General features: G+C 46.3%; 12 protein-coding genes across 12 annotated transcripts, besides 2 other annotated features; 5 read left to right on the forward strand and 7 right to left on the reverse strand.

The window, feature by feature from the left end:
- Nucleotides 1–33: 33 nt before the first annotated feature.
- KUCA_T00001053001 (uncharacterized protein) lies at nt 34–2,001 on the forward strand (the record flags this gene model as incomplete). Its single annotated transcript, XM_022605653.1, has 1 exon — nt 34–2,001. One exon carries the CDS (start codon nt 34–36, stop codon nt 1,999–2,001), a length of 1,968 nt encoding a protein of 655 aa, XP_022457100.1.
- An 82-nt stretch (nt 2,002–2,083) lies between these two features.
- KUCA_T00001054001 (uncharacterized protein) lies at nt 2,084–3,649 on the reverse strand (the record flags this gene model as incomplete). Its single annotated transcript, XM_022605654.1, has 1 exon — nt 2,084–3,649. One exon carries the CDS (start codon nt 3,647–3,649, stop codon nt 2,084–2,086), a length of 1,566 nt encoding a protein of 521 aa, XP_022457101.1.
- Nucleotides 3,650–4,521: 872 nt separating this feature from the next.
- Nucleotides 4,522–5,583, forward strand: KUCA_T00001055001 (uncharacterized protein; the record flags this gene model as incomplete). Its single annotated transcript, XM_022605655.1, has 1 exon — nt 4,522–5,583. The coding sequence occupies one exon, from the start codon at nt 4,522–4,524 to the stop codon at nt 5,581–5,583; it is 1,062 nt and encodes a 353-aa protein (XP_022457102.1).
- Nucleotides 5,584–5,744: 161 nt separating this feature from the next.
- On the reverse strand, nt 5,745–6,740 carry KUCA_T00001056001 (uncharacterized protein; the record flags this gene model as incomplete). The annotated part of the gene is made up of 1 exon (XM_022605656.1): nt 5,745–6,740. The coding sequence occupies one exon, from the start codon at nt 6,738–6,740 to the stop codon at nt 5,745–5,747; it is 996 nt and encodes a 331-aa protein (XP_022457103.1).
- A 209-nt stretch (nt 6,741–6,949) lies between these two features.
- Nucleotides 6,950–7,627, reverse strand: KUCA_T00001057001 (uncharacterized protein; the record flags this gene model as incomplete). Its single annotated transcript, XM_022605657.1, has 1 exon — nt 6,950–7,627. One exon carries the CDS (start codon nt 7,625–7,627, stop codon nt 6,950–6,952), a length of 678 nt encoding a protein of 225 aa, XP_022457104.1.
- A 169-nt stretch (nt 7,628–7,796) lies between these two features.
- KUCA_T00001058001 (uncharacterized protein) lies at nt 7,797–9,090 on the reverse strand (the record flags this gene model as incomplete). Its single annotated transcript, XM_022605658.1, has 2 exons — nt 7,797–8,953; nt 9,009–9,090. 2 exons carry the CDS (start codon nt 9,088–9,090, stop codon nt 7,797–7,799), a joined length of 1,239 nt encoding a protein of 412 aa, XP_022457105.1.
- Nucleotides 9,091–9,261: 171 nt separating this feature from the next.
- Nucleotides 9,262–10,316, reverse strand: KUCA_T00001059001 (uncharacterized protein; the record flags this gene model as incomplete). The annotated part of the gene is made up of 2 exons (XM_022605659.1): nt 9,262–10,172; nt 10,253–10,316. The coding sequence occupies 2 exons, from the start codon at nt 10,314–10,316 to the stop codon at nt 9,262–9,264; spliced, it is 975 nt and encodes a 324-aa protein (XP_022457106.1).
- A 179-nt stretch (nt 10,317–10,495) lies between these two features.
- Nucleotides 10,496–10,502: a sequence feature (Short protein (KUCA_T00001060001, CDK25093.1) was converted to a misc_feature.).
- Nucleotides 10,503–10,571: 69 nt separating this feature from the next.
- Nucleotides 10,572–10,603: a sequence feature (Short protein (KUCA_T00001060001, CDK25093.1) was converted to a misc_feature.).
- Nucleotides 10,604–10,868: 265 nt separating this feature from the next.
- Nucleotides 10,869–12,008, forward strand: KUCA_T00001061001 (uncharacterized protein; the record flags this gene model as incomplete). The annotated part of the gene is made up of 1 exon (XM_022605660.1): nt 10,869–12,008. One exon carries the CDS (start codon nt 10,869–10,871, stop codon nt 12,006–12,008), a length of 1,140 nt encoding a protein of 379 aa, XP_022457107.1.
- Nucleotides 12,009–12,641: 633 nt separating this feature from the next.
- On the forward strand, nt 12,642–12,921 carry KUCA_T00001062001 (uncharacterized protein; the record flags this gene model as incomplete). Its single annotated transcript, XM_022605661.1, has 2 exons — nt 12,642–12,675; nt 12,788–12,921. 2 exons carry the CDS (start codon nt 12,642–12,644, stop codon nt 12,919–12,921), a joined length of 168 nt encoding a protein of 55 aa, XP_022457108.1.
- A 1,420-nt stretch (nt 12,922–14,341) lies between these two features.
- On the forward strand, nt 14,342–14,725 carry KUCA_T00001063001 (uncharacterized protein; the record flags this gene model as incomplete). Its single annotated transcript, XM_022605663.1, has 1 exon — nt 14,342–14,725. One exon carries the CDS (start codon nt 14,342–14,344, stop codon nt 14,723–14,725), a length of 384 nt encoding a protein of 127 aa, XP_022457109.1.
- Nucleotides 14,726–14,942: 217 nt separating this feature from the next.
- On the reverse strand, nt 14,943–16,062 carry KUCA_T00001064001 (uncharacterized protein; the record flags this gene model as incomplete). Its single annotated transcript, XM_022605664.1, has 2 exons — nt 14,943–15,930; nt 15,989–16,062. 2 exons carry the CDS (start codon nt 16,060–16,062, stop codon nt 14,943–14,945), a joined length of 1,062 nt encoding a protein of 353 aa, XP_022457110.1.
- Nucleotides 16,063–16,400: 338 nt separating this feature from the next.
- On the reverse strand, nt 16,401–17,975 carry KUCA_T00001065001 (uncharacterized protein; the record flags this gene model as incomplete). Its single annotated transcript, XM_022605665.1, has 1 exon — nt 16,401–17,975. One exon carries the CDS (start codon nt 17,973–17,975, stop codon nt 16,401–16,403), a length of 1,575 nt encoding a protein of 524 aa, XP_022457111.1.
- Nucleotides 17,976–18,541: the final 566 nt, after the last annotated feature.

Below are 18,541 nucleotides of genomic sequence, written 5' to 3' on the forward strand. Positions count from 1 at the left end.
TTTGTTCTTCTCGAACAAGAAAACAACAAGAACATGAAGCAGATTATGGACATACGACAAGTTTTGACATTAGTTTTGGTGTTTGTAGCTAGTGCATGTCGGGGCTCGGTAGTTGAAGAGATTACCAGAGTGGACTCGAAGCTATCGGCCTTGGGTCCAACAATGGAAGTGTTGCAGGAGTACAGTGCCCTTGTTCCTGAGCTTCAGAAATTGAGTGACACAGATCCAGGCTCGAGGCTGCATTTGGCCAGGGTCTATTATAAAAAGGGACTGGTGGAATTTTCACTTTCGCAGGACAATTTGGCTGTTCAGGACTTTGAAAGCTGTCTGGCATACGATGCTTCGTTCAAGCCGTGTCAACAAGAGTTGAACAAACTCAATCTGAAGTTGGGTCGTCTGACTGAGTTGGAGACCTATATTTCGAGCAAAGAGGGCGAACGTGATTCACAATTACAAGAACTAGAGGACCAGTACACCGAACTCAAGAACATGTGTTCTCTCATAGAATCATCTGTCATAGACAAGGATTACGACCAATGTGTTGATCTCACCACCAAGGCTTTGGAAATTTCCTCCAGTTTCCCAGCAATAAGATACCTGAGATCACATTGTCTTTCTTCGAGCAAGAATTATAGCCCAGATAAATTGACCATGCTGGTTGGGGACTACTCGGATCTGCTCAAAAATTCCCATTACTCTTTGAATCTGCCCTCTCATACGACTTCTATTTTGCCAAGACTGGAAGAATTTACAAAAGAGAAATCTCCAGAACAAAGATTGGGGAATTTTATTAGACTGTTCCAATTACAGGCGTTCGTGACTTCGAATTCGCCGCAACCACAGAAGATTTTACAGAAGTGTTTAAGGGTTGATAATGATTATCATCCATGTGCTGCTTATTCAAAGCTTTATTCAAAGCTGGCAAGATTCAGAGAACTGTTTGCAAAGGCTTCGCTGTACTATTCACATGTGTACTTCAAGTCTCAGGATGAGAATCTACACCAGGACGAAGAGACGTTCAGGGTGGACGAGTTTGAACCTACGGAAGAAGAATGGCAGGAATTACACAGGATTTTATTTCAAGACAAGGTTAAATTCACTCCCAATATGTTGAAAGGAATGATGCTAGACAAAGCTCCTGGCAACTACCATGACCTTCTTGAGCTCTTGGGCAAGAGGGCCGATGCTACCTTCAACTTGCCCGAAGAGCATAACTCGTTTTTGCTGGATTTGAGACGGATATCCATCGAGAGTACACCGAATCACAAAGAGGCTGCAAAGAGATGCAAGAAACTTCGAGATCCGAACACGTTTTTGCCGTGTCAGATAGCTAACATAGATAAGGCATTGCTGGGCAAGTCGTATGCCAAAGCGGAGGAGTTGCTGAACCAGTTCGATAGCAGAGTAAAGAAGACACAATTGTGGAAGTCGCGCTACGATGTTTTGGACAAAGAGTTTTTGGCCGCTAAAAGACAGGACCAAAAAAGACGCGACCAAGAACACGAGAGACAGAGATTCAAGCAGCAACAGCAACACCAGAGGCAGCAGCAACAGAGGTACCAACAGTATCAACAACAGCAACAACAACAAGCATCCAAACCTAAAAATGACTACTACAAGATTCTGGACATTGCAAAAGATGCAGACGAAGCCACAGTGAAGAGGGCCTACAGAAACAAAGTCAAGCAGCACCATCCCGATAAGGTCAAGGGAACCAACCAATCGCAGGAGGAGATGGAGGCAAAGATGGCCTTGATTAACAGTGCATACGAAGTGTTGTCGGATAAGGAAAAGAGAGAGCAATACGACAGAGGCCATGACGTGAATGATCCGGAGTCCAGAGCCCAACAGCCTCCTCCAAACGCCCAGTTTTTCCACCAAGGCCAGAACTTTGGCTTTGGGGGTCAACAATTTGGCTTTGGAGGTCAGAACGGGTTCTTCCAGGGGTCCCAGGGGAACCAACACTTCAAGTTCCGGAAAATGAAGAAGGGCGGAAGGTAAAAAAAATAACGAGTCTAGCGATTAGAGATGAAAAAGATTATATTGTGTTATGCCAATGATGAGTCTATTCATGGTCTTTTATCTAGACTACCATATGTGGGCCGTGATACTTGTACTTGGCTTTGACCGACTCCACCCCGACAGACGATCTTTTGGGAAAGCCATCGAATGACTTGGCGTAGGTGGCAACAGAATGGGCAATCAACTTGGTGTTGACCTCCCACGCGGTGTAGTTAGGGTTGGACAGATCGTCACACAGCTGGTGATAGCATGGATCGTACCATTCGCCAGCAGTTCCACCAAACAGCTTGGCCTCCTCCTCGGTCTTGACACCTTCAGCACCAGTCGCAATTCCTCCACCTGGAATACCATTTTTAATAAAAGCATCGTAGTCGGATCTTCCGTCGAATGGAATCAAAGTGTAGTCCAGGCCATGTGAAAGATAGTAGTTGATATACAACTGCTTAAGTTCCTCGGAACCAGCTGGGTTATCAACATTGTTGGCGTCGTACACCTGGTAAGCAAAGTTAGGAGAAGCCATCATGTCGTAATCCATGAACAGTCTGATCTTGGAACCTTCTTCTGGCGAAAGTTGGGAGACGTAGTAATCAGATCCCAAAAGTCCTTCTTCTTCACCAGCCCACCAGGCGAATCTCACCTTATTGGGAACGTAAAACTTGGAAAGACCCTTAGCCACCTCCAAGAGCGAGATGGTACCACTTCCGTCATCGTTGATACCAGGACCGGCGGTCACAGAGTCACTGTGAGCTCCAAGCATCACCACGTTGTCTGGGTCGCCCATCCAGGACTCTGCAATGACATTCTTGGTGGTGATGTTGCCGACAAACGATTTGACCTCTATGGTGGTGGGCAGATACTTGCCCTTTTGCAGCAAATCAACGTAGAATTCACCATCAGCCTGTGACAAACCCAAAGTTGCTATTTCCTGGCCAGTTGGAGAGCCCAAAGTTCCCTTGATGGAACCAGGCTCATTGTTATAGATGACTGCTCCAACGGCTCCAGCCAAACCGGCGTTGCGGGACTTGTCTCCAAAAGGACATACACCCCTCTGAATTAGAGCAATTCCACCAGTAGTATTCTTAGGGAAATCAGCCAGATCACAGCCTTGGTTCTTGACGTGGAACAGCGGGCCGGAAACAGGTTTTTGGTGTGGGGTTGGTGGAGTCAAGTCAAAGGCGTCTAGACTGTCTGGCTGTCTTCCGTCCACCAACAGCTGAAAGAAGAAGACTTCTCCCATAACAGCGTCAAAGGCTTGTGTTGAGATGTTGTAGTAGCCACCGAGTTTGCGGAGCTCACGTTGGACATACTCAATGGTTCCCCAATGGCCCTTGGAACCAATGACTCTGGTTGGATGGCCAAACCGGGAAATCGACTCCTCGGCAATTTCATAAAGGGCAATGGCACTCGTGTTCAAAGCATCCACAGAGATGGTATCCTGAAGGGCTTCAGAGTCAATGAACTTCAGGCTCGACAAGTCCTGGACAGTTGATATGGATTCCGAGTCAGCGGTTGAGTCAAGGAGTTGGAACGCCCATCTAGGCAATGCCGGAGCAGCATTGGCGATAGACCCAAATGCCAGAACAGCAGCAGCAGCAGTGGTAGCAACCTTTCTGCAGTCTAGCTTCATGTTTAATTTGGTTTGGGAAAAGAAGAAGGGAGAAGAGTAGCGAAGACGGCTGGAAGAGCATTAAGACGCTAGACGCCGTTCAGGATGCCTGCCCCCTTCCCGAAGCGGTAGTTACACATCCATATCGAGACAGATTAGGGGCGGTGGTAGCCGCTCGTCGGCTTCTCGTCTGGGGATTTCTCGGGCAGTCTACGGGAAAATAGGATTTGATGCAGATAAGCGTATTCATTGGACTTGCTGCTATCAATGGAGTCATTGAGTCAGAGTTATCATGGCATAATGAAGACTCTCATACGAATACTGGGTTCCACGGGTACGGCCGCCCGGAAATGGCCGTCGTGCGTGGGGGAGAATTCATTGAAATGGCACGTCTGGAAATTACATTGTTCGTCTCCCAATCGGCTCAGATTTATGATTATTAAGGCAAATCGCCTCTCTTAAATCAGATCCGCCCTCGGAAATCAATCTTTCCCGAAGTTTCTGGTCTTTCAGGTGAGTTCGTTGTGTCTCGAATCTCATACCTTGTGCCTTTAGACGTGCGGCAACCAGCAAACTCAAGGGAACGAGCGAAAAGGGGTTGTCTGGCCGTTGGCAAAGAGGAATAGTAAACTCACTCAAAAATTTCGGTTTTATTACAAATATTATTACTGGACAAAAAGTTCCCATCAATGGCCAGTTGGATGTAAAAATGGTGTATACTCACCAAGCTGAGAGCTTCGCGAAGTTCGCTTCCCCCAAGGTCGTGTTCTCACCAATATGACGAATTCTTGGTCGACGACTCCTCGACTCCTCAACGCTTATCTATACCCAATGGCCCCGTCATTGTTCTTGCCTTCTCCACCAATTTGCTATCAACTGTCTAGAATAGAACAATGGCTTTCACTCCAACTCCGGCAGAGTTCGCCAAAATGACGATTCTTGAAAGAATTGTCCACTACGACTGGAAGATAGAGCTGTTGGCTCTGGGGCTCATTGTCTCCTATGTGGTGTTGTATTTGATTGGCTCTAAGTACAATGATTCCAAGGCCAAGAACTGGATTGCTGCCTCTGCCAAAGTGTTGGACGAACAGTTTGCGCTTGTTGGTGTTGCGAGTAATAAGTTGTACATCAAAGACGACGGCGAGCACTATGCGTTCTATGCCTCTGGTAGACTGAACGTTGCAAGCTTTACGGCCAAAATCAAGCTTTGCGCCAGACACAACTTGTTTGTGTGGGGTATGGAGACGGTGCTGTCATTTTTTTTGGAATCTATTGATTATCCCGAAGATACCGTCACTGTGACAATCGATCTCGATGCGGAGGCCAGTGCAAAGTGCGAGAGCTTCATCTGGTCCGTTGTCTCCAAGGATAACATGAACAAGTACCGCAGCGACAACTACTTTTTGTCTTTGACCAAAACTGTGGAGTCTCCCAAGTTGCCTATTGAATACGTCTTCATGGCTGAGAACGCTGAGACCACAGACGTGATGTACAAGGAGTCGTACAAAGACGTCCTCAAGGATTCCGCTTCTTTTCTCCAATTCCTTGCTGTTACGGACTTGCCTGTCATCAAGCCTGAGACCCTTGAGGAGGCCCAACCTAAGAAGAAGGTAATCTTGTCGATCAAGTTGCCTAAGTCGAAGAAGGACCTCGAGGCCTATGACAGACTTCTGAAGCTGACGTTGAAGTTGGTTGACTATGCTGTTTCCAACACCTCCTTCCGTCTTGAGACTTCCCGTAAGATCAAGAAGACCAGAGAGACCGAGATTTCCAAGATCAAGAAGATTTTGGATGAGAGGAAAAAGGAGGAGCTTGATGAAAAGAAGATCGAGGAGAAGAAGAAGCTCCGTGAAAACTTCAGCAAGCTCTCGCTCGAGGAGCAGAAGAAGCTGGAGAAGAAACAGAACGAGAAGAAGCAGAGAAAAATGGCCAACAAGCAAAAGGTAAGACAATGAGGCTGTGCCGAATTCAGCTACCAAAACGAAGCTTTTGGCCTTTCATAATTGACAATTTCCAACTCGAAGATCCACTGTCTGGAATTATTTGCCGTAATCAATTGGTTGATCCGTATTTCCAAGTATTTTGACTTTCAGAGACTATTAGGTGTATCACCAAACTAAAACTTCTTACCAGTCTTCTTCCAACCAGGCCCCATTGGCGTATTAAAAACCTCCAGTAACCCGTAACCAAGACAATAACTCAGCACAAAATCCAGACTCAAGCCTCCAAACTTTATCCAATTCTGGTTCTTGTTCTTCCACTTCGTCTCCAGCGAGCTCTGAAGCTCCTCTTTGTATTTCATCTTGGATAGCTGTTTATCGATGAACTTGATTGACTCATGCACCAGCTTCAAGAAAGAACCCGAGTTCGGCACGTTTAAGTAATAATCCTCGTTAATAAAGGTGAGAAGCCCAAAACCAATCAACTTCATCGTATCTAGATTATAGCGTTTCGCATCCATTTGAGAGACTACCGAGAGGCCTTTATTTTCTTCCAGAAACCTTCTGAAGTTAGCCTCTTCAGAGGCCCCGATCTTGTCCAGAAGACCGAAGTAACTGTCAGATTCGATCAATACCTGGTTATCCACTCCGTTGATCTTTATTGTGACTCTCTTTAGCCTTCCATGTCGCACCAGCTTCTCCACCTGTTGATCCACGAAAGTGTGGTTATTGATAAACACCGAATACAGCTGGTACAACACCACTATCCTCGGATAAGCGGCTCTTTTGACCTCAATCTTCTCCTTTGTTTTGTTGGAGATTCCACCTTTTCCGACGGGAAAGTCGGTCTCGTATTGCGACAGAAGAATACTGCGAATCGCAACTAAGATCGTCTCCTCGTCTCTGCCAGTATCGAACAGAGGAAGATCGAATAACTTGACATTGTAATTTATCTTCTCCAGGGGCTCCTGCTGATCGATCAGCTCCTTTCGTAGCTTTCCAGATTTCGACAACTCTTTCAGATATTCAGCTTCCGATGGAAGAATGGGCCGCTTGGCTTTGATACCGAGTTGACCCAGTCTCTTGATGGTGCTGTGCTTAACCTGTGACCGCACCAGGCTTTTGTGGTTCATTCGCGACCCATTTGATCCTGTGAGATTAAGACTGACCATGGAAGAACAACAAAGGAATCTAGGCGGAAAAATGGACAAATATAGAGTAAAAGGAATCTTGTCCTCCCGCCTTGCGGCTTTCCAGTAACTTTAACTAAGATTCGATGCCAATTAGCACCCTACACGACCAAAGTGAAAAATGGAGTTTCTATATACAATTGGCGAATTCTCTGAAAACAGCAGGTTTATCTGGAGAGAAAAATCGCTCTCTAACTTGTCTCCAGTTCTTTTGAAACGCTGATCACACGGGTAATTGGCTTGCTGCTGCCAATCTTCACAGTGAGGCTGTAACGACCCAAGGACGCGATCTGGTCCACCTTCTCCAGTTTCTCATTTTCGAGCACTTTACTCAAAGTCATCGCATCAACGGGTATCTTGTGTCCCATGAACTGGTAAATCTTTTCGGAGATCTGTTCCAGTGAGAAAGCTTCCTCCGCTTTGGACACCTTAAAAAACAGCGTCGAGGGAAGCTCTCGTATTTGATCAACCAGCGACTCAGTCGATTGCTCAGTCTTTGAGGAGTAATCAAACTCCGTCGAGATACCGGTGAGCTCCTCCAGAGAGAACTTCTTGACCTTTGGAGCCTGTTTAGCAGGTTCCTGGAGAACCTTGATCTTGGGCTTAACAGCCTTCACGGTCGCCGTTTTCTCCACCTTAGTGTACACAGGAATAGGTGGCTTCTGCCCCTTTAAGATATAGGCAGCTCCGTTGTTCTTGTAGAGTTTGTTCGTCATCAAACAAGGCATCACCGAAAGAACCTCACCGCGCTTGCCGATGTTCTTGAAGTCCTTGAGAAGCTGGACCTCAATCCGCTTGGGCTTTCTCACCGTCTTGAGTGTACGCACCTGTGTGAATGCAAGAAATGTCCTTCTACCCAAAAACTCCATCTTGGTGGTTGTGCTATTGGAGATTTAACAAGTACCTGCAATCTTTCAACGTCGAGGCAGACAAAAGGCAGAGTAAGACTTACACGTAATCAAAATGGCAGAATATTTTACACGTAACTCAAATGGCAGAGATGCTGTTGGCGACACGAATGAAATTTGGCAGTGAGACCTACTCTAGATCGATCGTTTTCAGCTCACTCTCTTCATCCTGTTCGTTTACAAGTTTGTCGCTGACTTTCCAGACATGGACAATATTGTCATCTGAGCAACTCGCCAAACACCATGGCACTTCAGGGCTAAAGTCGAAATCGTTGATGGCGCCGGTGTGGCCTCCATGCATCATCAACAGCTCGGGAACTCCGTCATCGAGCTCGTCCTGGGGTTGCTCCTCTCCGATTTTGGTGATATCCCACAAAATCACCCTTCTGTCCTGAGATCCCGAGGCGAGCACGTTTTCATGGTGTGGATCCCACTGCAGACCGGTGATTGAGGCGGTATGGCCCATCATCACATGTAGTGCTCTCTGCGTTTGGCGTAAGTCAAACAGAGAAACGTTGTGGTCCTCACCTCCAACGGCGAACAAATTCCTTGAGAATCCTGAGAATGCCACTGAGTTCATGATTTCCGGGAAATCAATCGTAGAAGCGACGTTCTTTGCCCTCACATCGTACAGCTTGAAAGTTTTATCGTCTGAGACGGAACCGAACAGATTGGCATCGAACTTGTGCCATTGGACATCATTAACAATTCCAGAGTGATGCTTGAACACTTCGACAGGACTCAGTTCGGTTTCGGTGGAACTTACGTCCCAAAGAGCCACGGTCTGATCGTCTGAGGCAGTCAAAAGCTGGTTCTGAACTATAGGATTCCAGCTTAATCCATATCCGTTCAAAGTATGGTGTTTTAGACTCTGAACTACAATATCCTCATCGCTTTTGGTAAGATGGTACACGAAAACTTCACCCTGGTCATTGATAGTAGCCACCACATTGGGTTCTCCAAGCCTGTATCTTGCCCTGTTGATCTCGTGGTTTTGTTTGTATTTTTTGAAAACCCTCAGTCTGGAACTTGTCTTCTCATCACTCTCTTCACCAAAAACTGATGCGGGGAACTCCAATGAGGCCAGTTTGAGGTGGTTGGGCGAATCGTCAGAAGTGTGGGTTGTAATCAACATATCGCGGACTCTACCAGTATCGTTCCAGAGCGAGCCTTTGGGAACCCATTGAACAGAAAGAGAAGGCCATGTGAGGGCAGTTTCACTAATAAAGTCGTACATGTACCGACAGTTCTTTCTCCAGAGCGCATACTCTTCCTGAATTGTGAGCTCTACACATTGTTAGTAAACTCTTGAAGGACAGAAAGATATGGGGAAAATACTAACCCTCATTTTCATTCTCGCCATTTTCACCCTGGGAGACATCCTCCCAGTCACCGTCATCTTCGAAACGGACAGATTTGCTCATATCTGTGAAGGATAACGCCAACAGCTGATTTTTCACTGAGGTTTCAAAGGTCTCTGCTAGACGCGTCCTTGAAGACTTGGTCGGGGTTGACATGTGCGAAAACCATTTTGAATGCTTATGTAACAAATTACCAAGCGATTGAAGATTAGGATCTCACGACAGTTCTCACCGCTATTTGGGCTTTAAAATAGAAGAAATCTCTTCAAAGTGCCTCGAGGTAATTTCGTCCAACCTCTCAGAAACATTTCCAGCCTCAATGGCATCCCACAACTCGTGTTTGTTCCTTTCGTAGTCGACCCAGCTCAAACCGTACAACAAAGAGTCGGCAAGGTCGTCTCCTTTTGCTTTAGCACTGCTTTCAGAGACGCTTATTTTGTGCTTATTGTTCTCATTGAATATTTCCATAAAGTCATAAAGTCTTCGAGAGTCGGACTTCGCTTTGAGCAGCTGTGAGGGTTGGAAAATAGCAGAATCTACCAGCCGAAACCGACTCTTCGAGCCCACCAACGCCAATTTCAGCCAGTGGTCCACTAGCTTCATCCTCATCTCTTTGGACTGTTTTGCTGTAACAGGGCCTTGCGTCTTAGGCGGAGCCCAGTAATGCACCATGGTTTGTGGGGAAGACGGCACCAGCTGAGTACAGTATTTCTTCGGATTAACCCTCTGCAAAGTCTCTAAACTTGAATATAACATACTTTCCAACACATTTGTTCTCAGGATATGCTCAAAAACGTTCTTATTGCCCATTGTGCGGAATCGTTGTCTCTCCACGATAACTAGATCTGGTGCGGCAGAACCGTATATCAGATCGAAAACAACCTTATTGACTAACTTAGCAAATGAACTGGGATGGAAGTCTCGTGGAACTTTGGACCACGCAAAAAGGTCCATTTTGTACCATTGTTGTAGTATGGGAGTTGAGTATATCCCATGGGGAAGAGTCAATCTGGCAAACGAGAAGTTGACCAGTCCAACATCAATAGCAACTAGGTCAATTTGCTTGTCGCCAACAAATCCAGGCGTCAAATTATGAGCAATTGCACTTGCAAGCTCAGTTTTCTGCGTTGCAGAGATCGCTAGTGCTCAAACTGTTAGTAGACTGAAAAATCATAACACTGGTTCTCCACACTCAAAAATCCTCCGTTCAACCGGACTAACTTACCCATTCCACAAACCTTCGCTATATTGGCAAGCTCATTATTCTTCAGCTTCAACAGTTTATCCATACCAATAAAACTCGTGGAAAATAGCCGCGTTCAAAATGCATGATCGTGACATAATCGGTCAAGTCTAGGGCTAAAGGGGTTACCCTACCACCTTAATTAGAGCTCTGTCTTTTTCAGTATTCGATGAATCGATCTATGTGATCAAAAAGGGTTACAGACGTCGCAATCCAACCGTAAAAATGAGTGGTAAGAGCAGATTTTTGAGAACATTAGACACGTTGAATTGTAATTTACTGACATATAGCAGAAGATCAGACACAGGCAGCCGATGCCGCCAACCTGCTTGAATCACTCTCTCTCGCCAACGATAAGGTAGAGGAGTTGAAGGAAACGCCCACGACAAAGCCAGAAGAAGCTGCAAAAATCGTCGAGCCAACTAAAGATGCCACTGCCAAGCCTGTGACTGAACCAGAGACAAATCTGATAAAATCCACGTACGAGGTCAAGGTCAAACTTGCTGATCTCCAAGCAGACCCAAACAGTCCCTTGTTTTCCGTGAAAAGATTCGAGGATTTGGGACTCGCAGAGACGCTACTCAAGGGTCTTTATGGTATGAAGTTTGAAAAGCCTTCCAAGATCCAGGAGAAGGCATTGCCTCTTCTGCTTTCGAACCCAGCCCGGAACATGATTGGACAGAGCCAGTCGGGAACCGGCAAGACGGCAGCATTTTCTCTCACGATGCTTTCTCGTGTTGACGAGAATCTTGAGCAGGTTCAGGCGATATGCCTGTCACCAGCTAGAGAGCTTGCTAGACAGACTTTGGAGGTGATCCAGCAGATGGGCAAGTATACCAAGGTTAAGACCAGACTGGTGGTGCCGGAGTCCGTGGCCAAGGACAACTCCAAGATTACAGACCAGATCATTGTGGGAACCCCTGGGCTTGTTTCAGATATGATTCGTAGAAAAAGGATTTCCACCAAGGATGTGAAGGTGTTTGTGCTTGACGAGGCCGACAACATGTTGGAGGGTGCTAATACCGGAGGAGGAAGTCTCGGTGACCAGTGTGTCCGTGTGAAACGTGAATTGCCCAAAGAGACCCAACTGGTGCTCTTTTCAGCTACTTTCCCGGATAAAGTGCGCGCGTTTGCGGAGAAATTTGTCCCGAACGCCAACTCATTGGAGCTGAAGCATGAGGAGCTTAACGTTGACGGAATCAAGCAGTTATACATGGATTGTGAGAATGAAGAAGACAAGTTCAATGTTCTGTGCGAACTTTACGGTCTTTTGACTATCGGATCTTCCATCATTTTTGTTCAGACCAGGAACACCGCCAACATGCTCTATAAGCGTATGGAGCAAGAAGGTCACAAGGTGTCGATCTTGCACGGTGATCTGGTGCCTAGCGAGAGAGATAGACTGATTGATGACTTCAGAGAGGGCAGGAGCAAGGTGCTCATAACGACCAACGTTCTGGCCAGAGGAATCGACATCGCGTCCGTTTCAATGGTGGTGAACTACGATCTGCCCGTTGACAGACAGGGCAACCCAGATCCTTCCACATACTTGCACAGAATCGGAAGAACCGGAAGATTTGGTCGTGTGGGTGTTTCCATCAGTTTTGTACACGACAAAAAGAGCTACGAGCAGTTGATGGCAATTAGGAGCTACTTTGGCGATATCGAGATGACCAGGGTCCCAACAGATGACTGGGATGAGGTCGAAAGGATCGTGAAGAAGGTTATCAAGAGTTAATAGACGCAAAATCGTTCTAATGTTCATGTAATATTTCCCCGGACTCCCCGGAGCTGCAGTTTGTAGAATGCAGTTTATCCGACCCGTTCCCTTCCACTCTTTTCTTTTTTCCCAGCAGAAACTTCCCTGTCAAACCAGGGACAGTTTATCCGGGGCACCCATCTGTAGATGACCAGCGAAGTGAAAAATGACCTTCGGAAGGTACCAAAAGCTGATATCATCTGCTGTGGTTTGATTTTATTACTGTGAGCGAAGTGGGTTTATTGCTAAACCCCATGGCTAACCCCAATGGGCCAGACGCTTAGACATGGTGGCAGGGCAAGGCGCAAACGCCCGCACAGCCCCAATTACAACCCCAACCAAAAAAAAGACATTTATGTTACGAAACAAAGCTCCGCGCTCAGCCGAACACAGACGCATGACCCAGGCAACAATAGTACCCGATCCGGGTTCTATCGATTTTATTACCCCATGCAGGCCTATGTAGGCTGAGGTTAAGAAGCACCGGCCCCGAGAACCCGTTTTGGACTCAGAACCAAACCCTGGCGATATTTAATCTTAGGGATGCCCCCGTGTTTTTAATTCTGCCTCTTTTGAATTTGTTTAATTCAATTCGCTCAACTACCCATCAAAATGGACGCCTCTAAGATCATCGCTGTCATCATTGGTAAGTATATAGACCGGAAACGATCGAGACCTGCTAGAGCAGGAGAATCCCGAGGTTTGCCGAACCTTATGTTGGGCCATGCTGAATCGTTTTGCTAATATCTTTTTCCCAGCCCTTCTCTTGCCTCCTCTTGCTGTTTTTATGGAACGCGGTGCCGGCAGAGACCTGTTGATCAACATCATTCTGTGTATTTTTGTTTGGTTCCCTGGTATGCTGCATGCCCTCTACGTCGTATGTGCCCTTTAGCTCCTTTAGCTCCTTTAGCTCCACGAGCTTCATCAGCTTCAAGCAAATTACTAATCCTTTTAAACAGGTGTTGTCCTCTAGATAAACGATTATCTGACGCCGAGGTTCGAACTGATTTATTCTAGGTAGCTGACTTTCAACCGCTATTCATTGGGGAACCAGTTTTAGATGGTTCCGTCCTACATTCGATGTCTACCACTGTGTATTAATTACGTTGATAACAACAAGCGTGAAAAGTAGTTAAGTAGCTGAACTTTAAGTAATAGCTTGAATTGTCAAGCTTTAGCCTATGTACATCTTTGAGTGTTTGGCTAGACTGTCATCCGGCTTACAAACCTGGCAACAAACCCTCAGCCAACGATGACTGGAGGAACGCGACACCGGCCTGAAAAGTTAGTATTGCTGAAAAAAGTGAATGGTAAAAAAGGCAGTAGGGTCGTAGTAAAACCTGGTGAAATTGGGGTTCTGCTGTGGTGAAGTTAACTGGTGAAGCTCCGAACTGACCAGAAAGGGGCTCTCCAGAAAGATTTCACAGACAAAATCATTGAAATGGGCACTTGAGGTCTTATCGGAACCTCACAGAGACCACAGCATAACCCATAATAGCTTGGCAAGCCCTCAAGATATCACAACCTCTAACTCTTCCTCAGTTAGCAACTTACGGCAAAGATGGAAACATTCAGCACAACGGTGTAAAGTGGGGTCTTTCTGAACTCCTCAAAAGAAGAAGGCTTCTGCTGTTGTGGACGGCCGGACATTTGGATTTTAGTTTGATATGTGGATGAGAACAAGGGTAACCAAGGGCAATCTTCTTGAGCTCGAAGTCGGTGAAGATTCAGCAAAAAGGACGTGTACAAAGACAAATCTAATATTATCCCGCACACTACAGAATGTAAAAGAAACGAAGCTACGTGCACAGATCAATAATATCGCTTGCATCCCGTGCTGTGCTCCTGACTCACCCGCCTAAACAGAACGAGCCTGTTTTACCTTGTCATCTCTTATCCGAAACAAGCTGGTTCTGCCAACGCCTCCTACTCTTCTGCTCTATATCAAAGATGAAAGTGTCTATCAAATTAGCCTCGGGATCAGGTGAGTATTTTTGCGGCTTTCACGACTTCGTTGCGGGAGTTTGGGATGATTTGCGCTATCCCCATCTCTTGTGATGTGTCTTATCGCTGTTTTGCCCCCCTGGTTTGAGATGGTCATCTTGCGAACTCCACGCCAACGCCCAGGATAACCCCCAACTATGCCTAGTTACTAACTCTCGATTACAGATTATTCTGTCACCATCCCGGATAATTCCACAGTCAACGACCTGAAAGCCGCCGCTCTGGTTGCTGCCCCCTCAGACGTTGTGTTACACCCACAAGGTTCTGCCGAGTCCAAGAGTTACAAACTGTTCTACTCTGGTCACAAGATGGAACTGCAGTCTTCGTTGCATTCTTATGGAATTACCCCAGTGTCAAACTCAACCGTTTACCTGACAAATGGCTCGCAGTCAGACGAATCAGCGGTGGCTGAAGACGCCATGACAGATGTGGCCGTGGAGGTCGCTGCCGCTGAGGCAAAGTCTAAAATCCGCAGAAAATCTGCCAACAAGCGCAAATGTTCGTCACGTGGCTGCACTTCTGCACCATTACGGATTGTGGGTGATTGCTCGCTGTGTCAGGGCAAGTTCTGCTCGAAACACCGTCTTCTTGAGAACCACAATTGTTCCGGATTGCAGTCATGTAAGGATCAGATGCACGAACGCAACGCTTTAAAGCTGCAATCGGAGCAGACTGTTGCCTCCAAGGTGTAGGCACCTCGCTAGTGATCCCGGTTTGACCCGCAGATCCCTATCCGATCCGCATCAACGCATCATTTTTGTCCGATTTTGTCCTTTGGTTGTTATTGTTGTAAAGGTTAGAACTTCCCAGCATGGTTACGCCGTTTTGGAATGTGCGTACAAGCCCTCCAAGGCCTGTTTTACCCATTTCTACATCTTTCTAGAGTTTGTGTTTGTTTTAGTTTATGTTCTAGTTTGAAGCTCCGATTATACCGTTATCCTCCAGTGCTTTGCGTACTCCTGTCTCCACGTTGTCGAAGATACCAAGCGTGGGAAGGTGATCATAGTAGTCAATCTCGGAGTCCTTGAACACCCCGGTCCGAACCAGAATGCTTTCCCAGCCAAACGCATTCGCGCCATGAATATCGCTGTTCGGATTATCCCCCACCATGTACACTTTATCCGGGGTTGTTCCGCTCCAATTGCAAAGCACGTGGTGGGCGAACTCATAGGAAATTCGTTCGGGCTTGCCCAAGGTAGTGCTTTCCAATGGGACCCCGTTAATTTTTTCATAAAGAGCCTCCACTTGTACTTTGAAGCCACCCTGGCCAAATCTGGGCAATTTGAAGTCGTTTGCCCATAAGAAATCTCCATTGGAGAAGTAAATAGGAATGCTGGGTCTAGCGTACTTTCCTTCTCTGAAAGTTCCTATCTTTCCATGCTCAGAGTTGAGAAGGTCGAGCACGATCTGTATGTCTGCAGAACTATCCCACGAATCATTGAAAACCAAAATACAGTCCACAGGATCATTTATCGAATCTTTTGAGGCACAAACGCGCGAGTTTTTTGGGTCCAAGGCAAGTTCGTCGTCTGCATGGTACTTATGGAAAGGAGCTATACCTGGATTGCACGCAATATAGTCGGCTGAGATCAATACCTCGCGAAACCCGTAATCCAGAGCAACTCGGCGACACCGATCAGCTTTACCACCAACAACAAACACCCTGCTAAAGGACTTGGTGAGTTTCTTGAATGGGGAATGTGAAAGTATGATTTGACCAGGAGTGAGTGTTGGATACTCCAGTTTCTTAGCCACCTCTCGGATCTTATCAGATTCAGAAACACCACCACCGTTGGTGAACAATACATATGGCACCTTATGTTCATCCAAGAGAGTCAACGCAGTCTTTGCGTACGGGTTTAACGGTTTGGAACCGCGTAACAAGACCCCATCGATGCTGAGATTTGTTAGCCTATGGTGTCTTTCTCCATCTTGGCTCAACAACCTTTACTTACTCAAATGCAAATGCAATATTATTAGAGGAAGAGAACCTCACAAATTGACGACTAATAAAGCGTAGTTTGTTCATGCGGACAGATATCGGTTGTGGTAAACATTTGGTGAATGTTGATAGTCCTCGGGCTCTTAGCCTGTCAGAGATAAGCGATTTCATTATGTGGGATACACGACCTCCTTATCGGGTGACTGTGGCCGGCATATTTTTCAGATAAAGCATAGATAAGTGCAGAGTGTGAATCGAATAGAGGGCCTTATCACGGCACAAATAAATTAAGTTGACCAATTCCAAATAGTCTGTTCTAAGTTCGATTTTGATTCTTTCAATATGTCGTTACAGTATGCTATGATATGCCGCAAAATTGCAGATATGCCTATTAATATGCAGTTCACCTCTCTCGTCCTACATTCTCAACACTTCAATGTCTCAAGTATACTTCCCAACTGAAGACCTTCCAAGGCACAACCTTCTTCAACATGCCATTTGGCTTCAACAGGAGGCTTCATAACTTGACATGCCCAACCCACGACCAACAACCCAGGTGGTCTTGATCCAACGGCCTCGTAGGCCTCAACAACGTTTTGCAAAGTAGTTCTCACCACTCTCTGATCTGGACACGCGGCTCTCTCGACAATCGCTAGAGGGACAGTTGGATCCCAGCCTCTGGCAACCAATGCTGGGGCTAGCTCCGACATCCGATGCAATGCCATGAGGAACACAGTGGTTCTGCTCTTGACATAGCCAGGCAAATCGGGCAAAACACCCCGACGTCCTGTTCCGGTGCAAATAAGCACCTGATCAGCCACTTCTCTGTGTGTGGCTGGGATCTGAGAAACAACCGGTGCAGAAAGGGCAGATGTGATACCAGGAAGAACCACCGGTGTGAACCCATTGTCCTTGAAGAAAAGATACTCCTCACCACCACGACCAAATATGTAAGGATCTCCCTGTTTCAGTCTGATTACCTTCAGACCATTGCGGAGAGCCTGTAGTCCCATCTGGAGCAATTCTTGCTGAGCGGCCTCTGCGTTTCCTGGAAATTTGCGGGCTATGAAGACGTCCGTATTTCTGGGTATAAGATCCAACACCTGCTGCGGCACGAGTTTATCTGCCAAAATCAAGTCAGCTCCATGTATCTCAGAAAGGGCTCCTATCGTCAACAACGACACGGAACCGGGTCCGGATCCGACTAGCGAAATCGACCCCGTTCCGGTCGATACGGTTTGGGTCTTAGAGTCCTGATAAGCCTTGGAAAGGTCTTCAACGGACACCTTCGATAATTTGTTCAAAGGATAGTATTCAACAATTTGAGATAACCATCTCATCCTCTGCTTCTTTTTTTGTTCTTCTGACATCTCAAATTCGGGCACAAGAGCATTGAGTCGTGACGTCTGCAACGCATCATCGTCCTCTTCTCCAGGTAAAGTAATGTGATTGTCTTCTTGCCGTATTTTTGTTCTGAGATCTCCAATATTCTCACAGATCTGCGCTATATCACTCGGTAGTTGCTGGGTTAATTCCCGCTTGATCCTAGAGGCAAGATGACATCCTTTGCCGTTTGTAGTGACACCCATCTGGAAGTCCCCAGAGGTATATGAAGCGAGCATGGTGAAAGTGCATAGTTCTGGAGAATCTGAGCAACTTATGGGGATCCGCAGTCTCTTACAATTCTGATAGACTTCATTTTTCAACTCCAGATCATCTGAAACCACAAAAACTCTATCCACCACATTTTCAACCTCCGGTCTACCCAGGGTAGTCAGATCACTTGTCTGGAACGAACGCTGGATCCACAAATTGGGCAGGCCCTCACGTTCTTGGTCCACAAGGTTCTCCAATCCCACTGAATCCAACCTGGGGCTTATCAGTACTGGCTTAGCACCGCCATCCAACGAGGAACGTATCCTGGTAGCTGCTAGACTGGAGGAACCTATGATGAGATGAACCTCGTCTCGGCAGTTCAGAGCAACCAGCAATTTCGTCATGTGTGAAACAAGGCTTAATAAACTGGACTCCAAGATGACTCAGATAAAGTGGCCTTTCCCAATATATACAAGATTTGGAACGAAGAGGTGGAAAAGATATCAAGGTCGAGCGATAAGTGGAAAATAATTCAATCTCCGCCTTTTTTTTCAGAGCGAAGAGATTAGGCATGATCACGTGCAGATGGATTTGATCTGTTAACGATGTGAGTGGCTGCAAAGTTAATTGCGAATAGATCTTGCAAGGTTGTGATTATGACATTGTCGTAGGCTTGGTGGTCGCGGAGAAATTGTTTAAGGTTTGGTATTTATCCAAAATCCGAAATAAGGAGGCTTGCGTCTCGTCTGAATGGCCTGAGGATACGGTCTGCTCAGTATGCTGACCGGGGTTTGAAAATAGAGTCGTTTAAGCAGCCCGAGCAGAACCGAGCCAAGCGTTGTAGATTTTCAAACCATCTTCAAGCATGGTTTGTACTGTTAAGGGTTGTGACACCATACTGAACACTTCAAAGATAGGCACTTTCAATACCATTATACCCAATTAGTCACGATAAAACCATTACAGCTAG

The sequence above is a fragment of the Kuraishia capsulata genome, genomic scaffold (genome assembly GCF_000576695.1).
Source record: "Kuraishia capsulata CBS 1993 genomic scaffold, Kuraishia_capsulata_scaffold_1, whole genome shotgun sequence".
Classification (NCBI taxonomy): domain Eukaryota; kingdom Fungi; phylum Ascomycota; class Pichiomycetes; order Pichiales; family Pichiaceae; genus Kuraishia; species Kuraishia capsulata.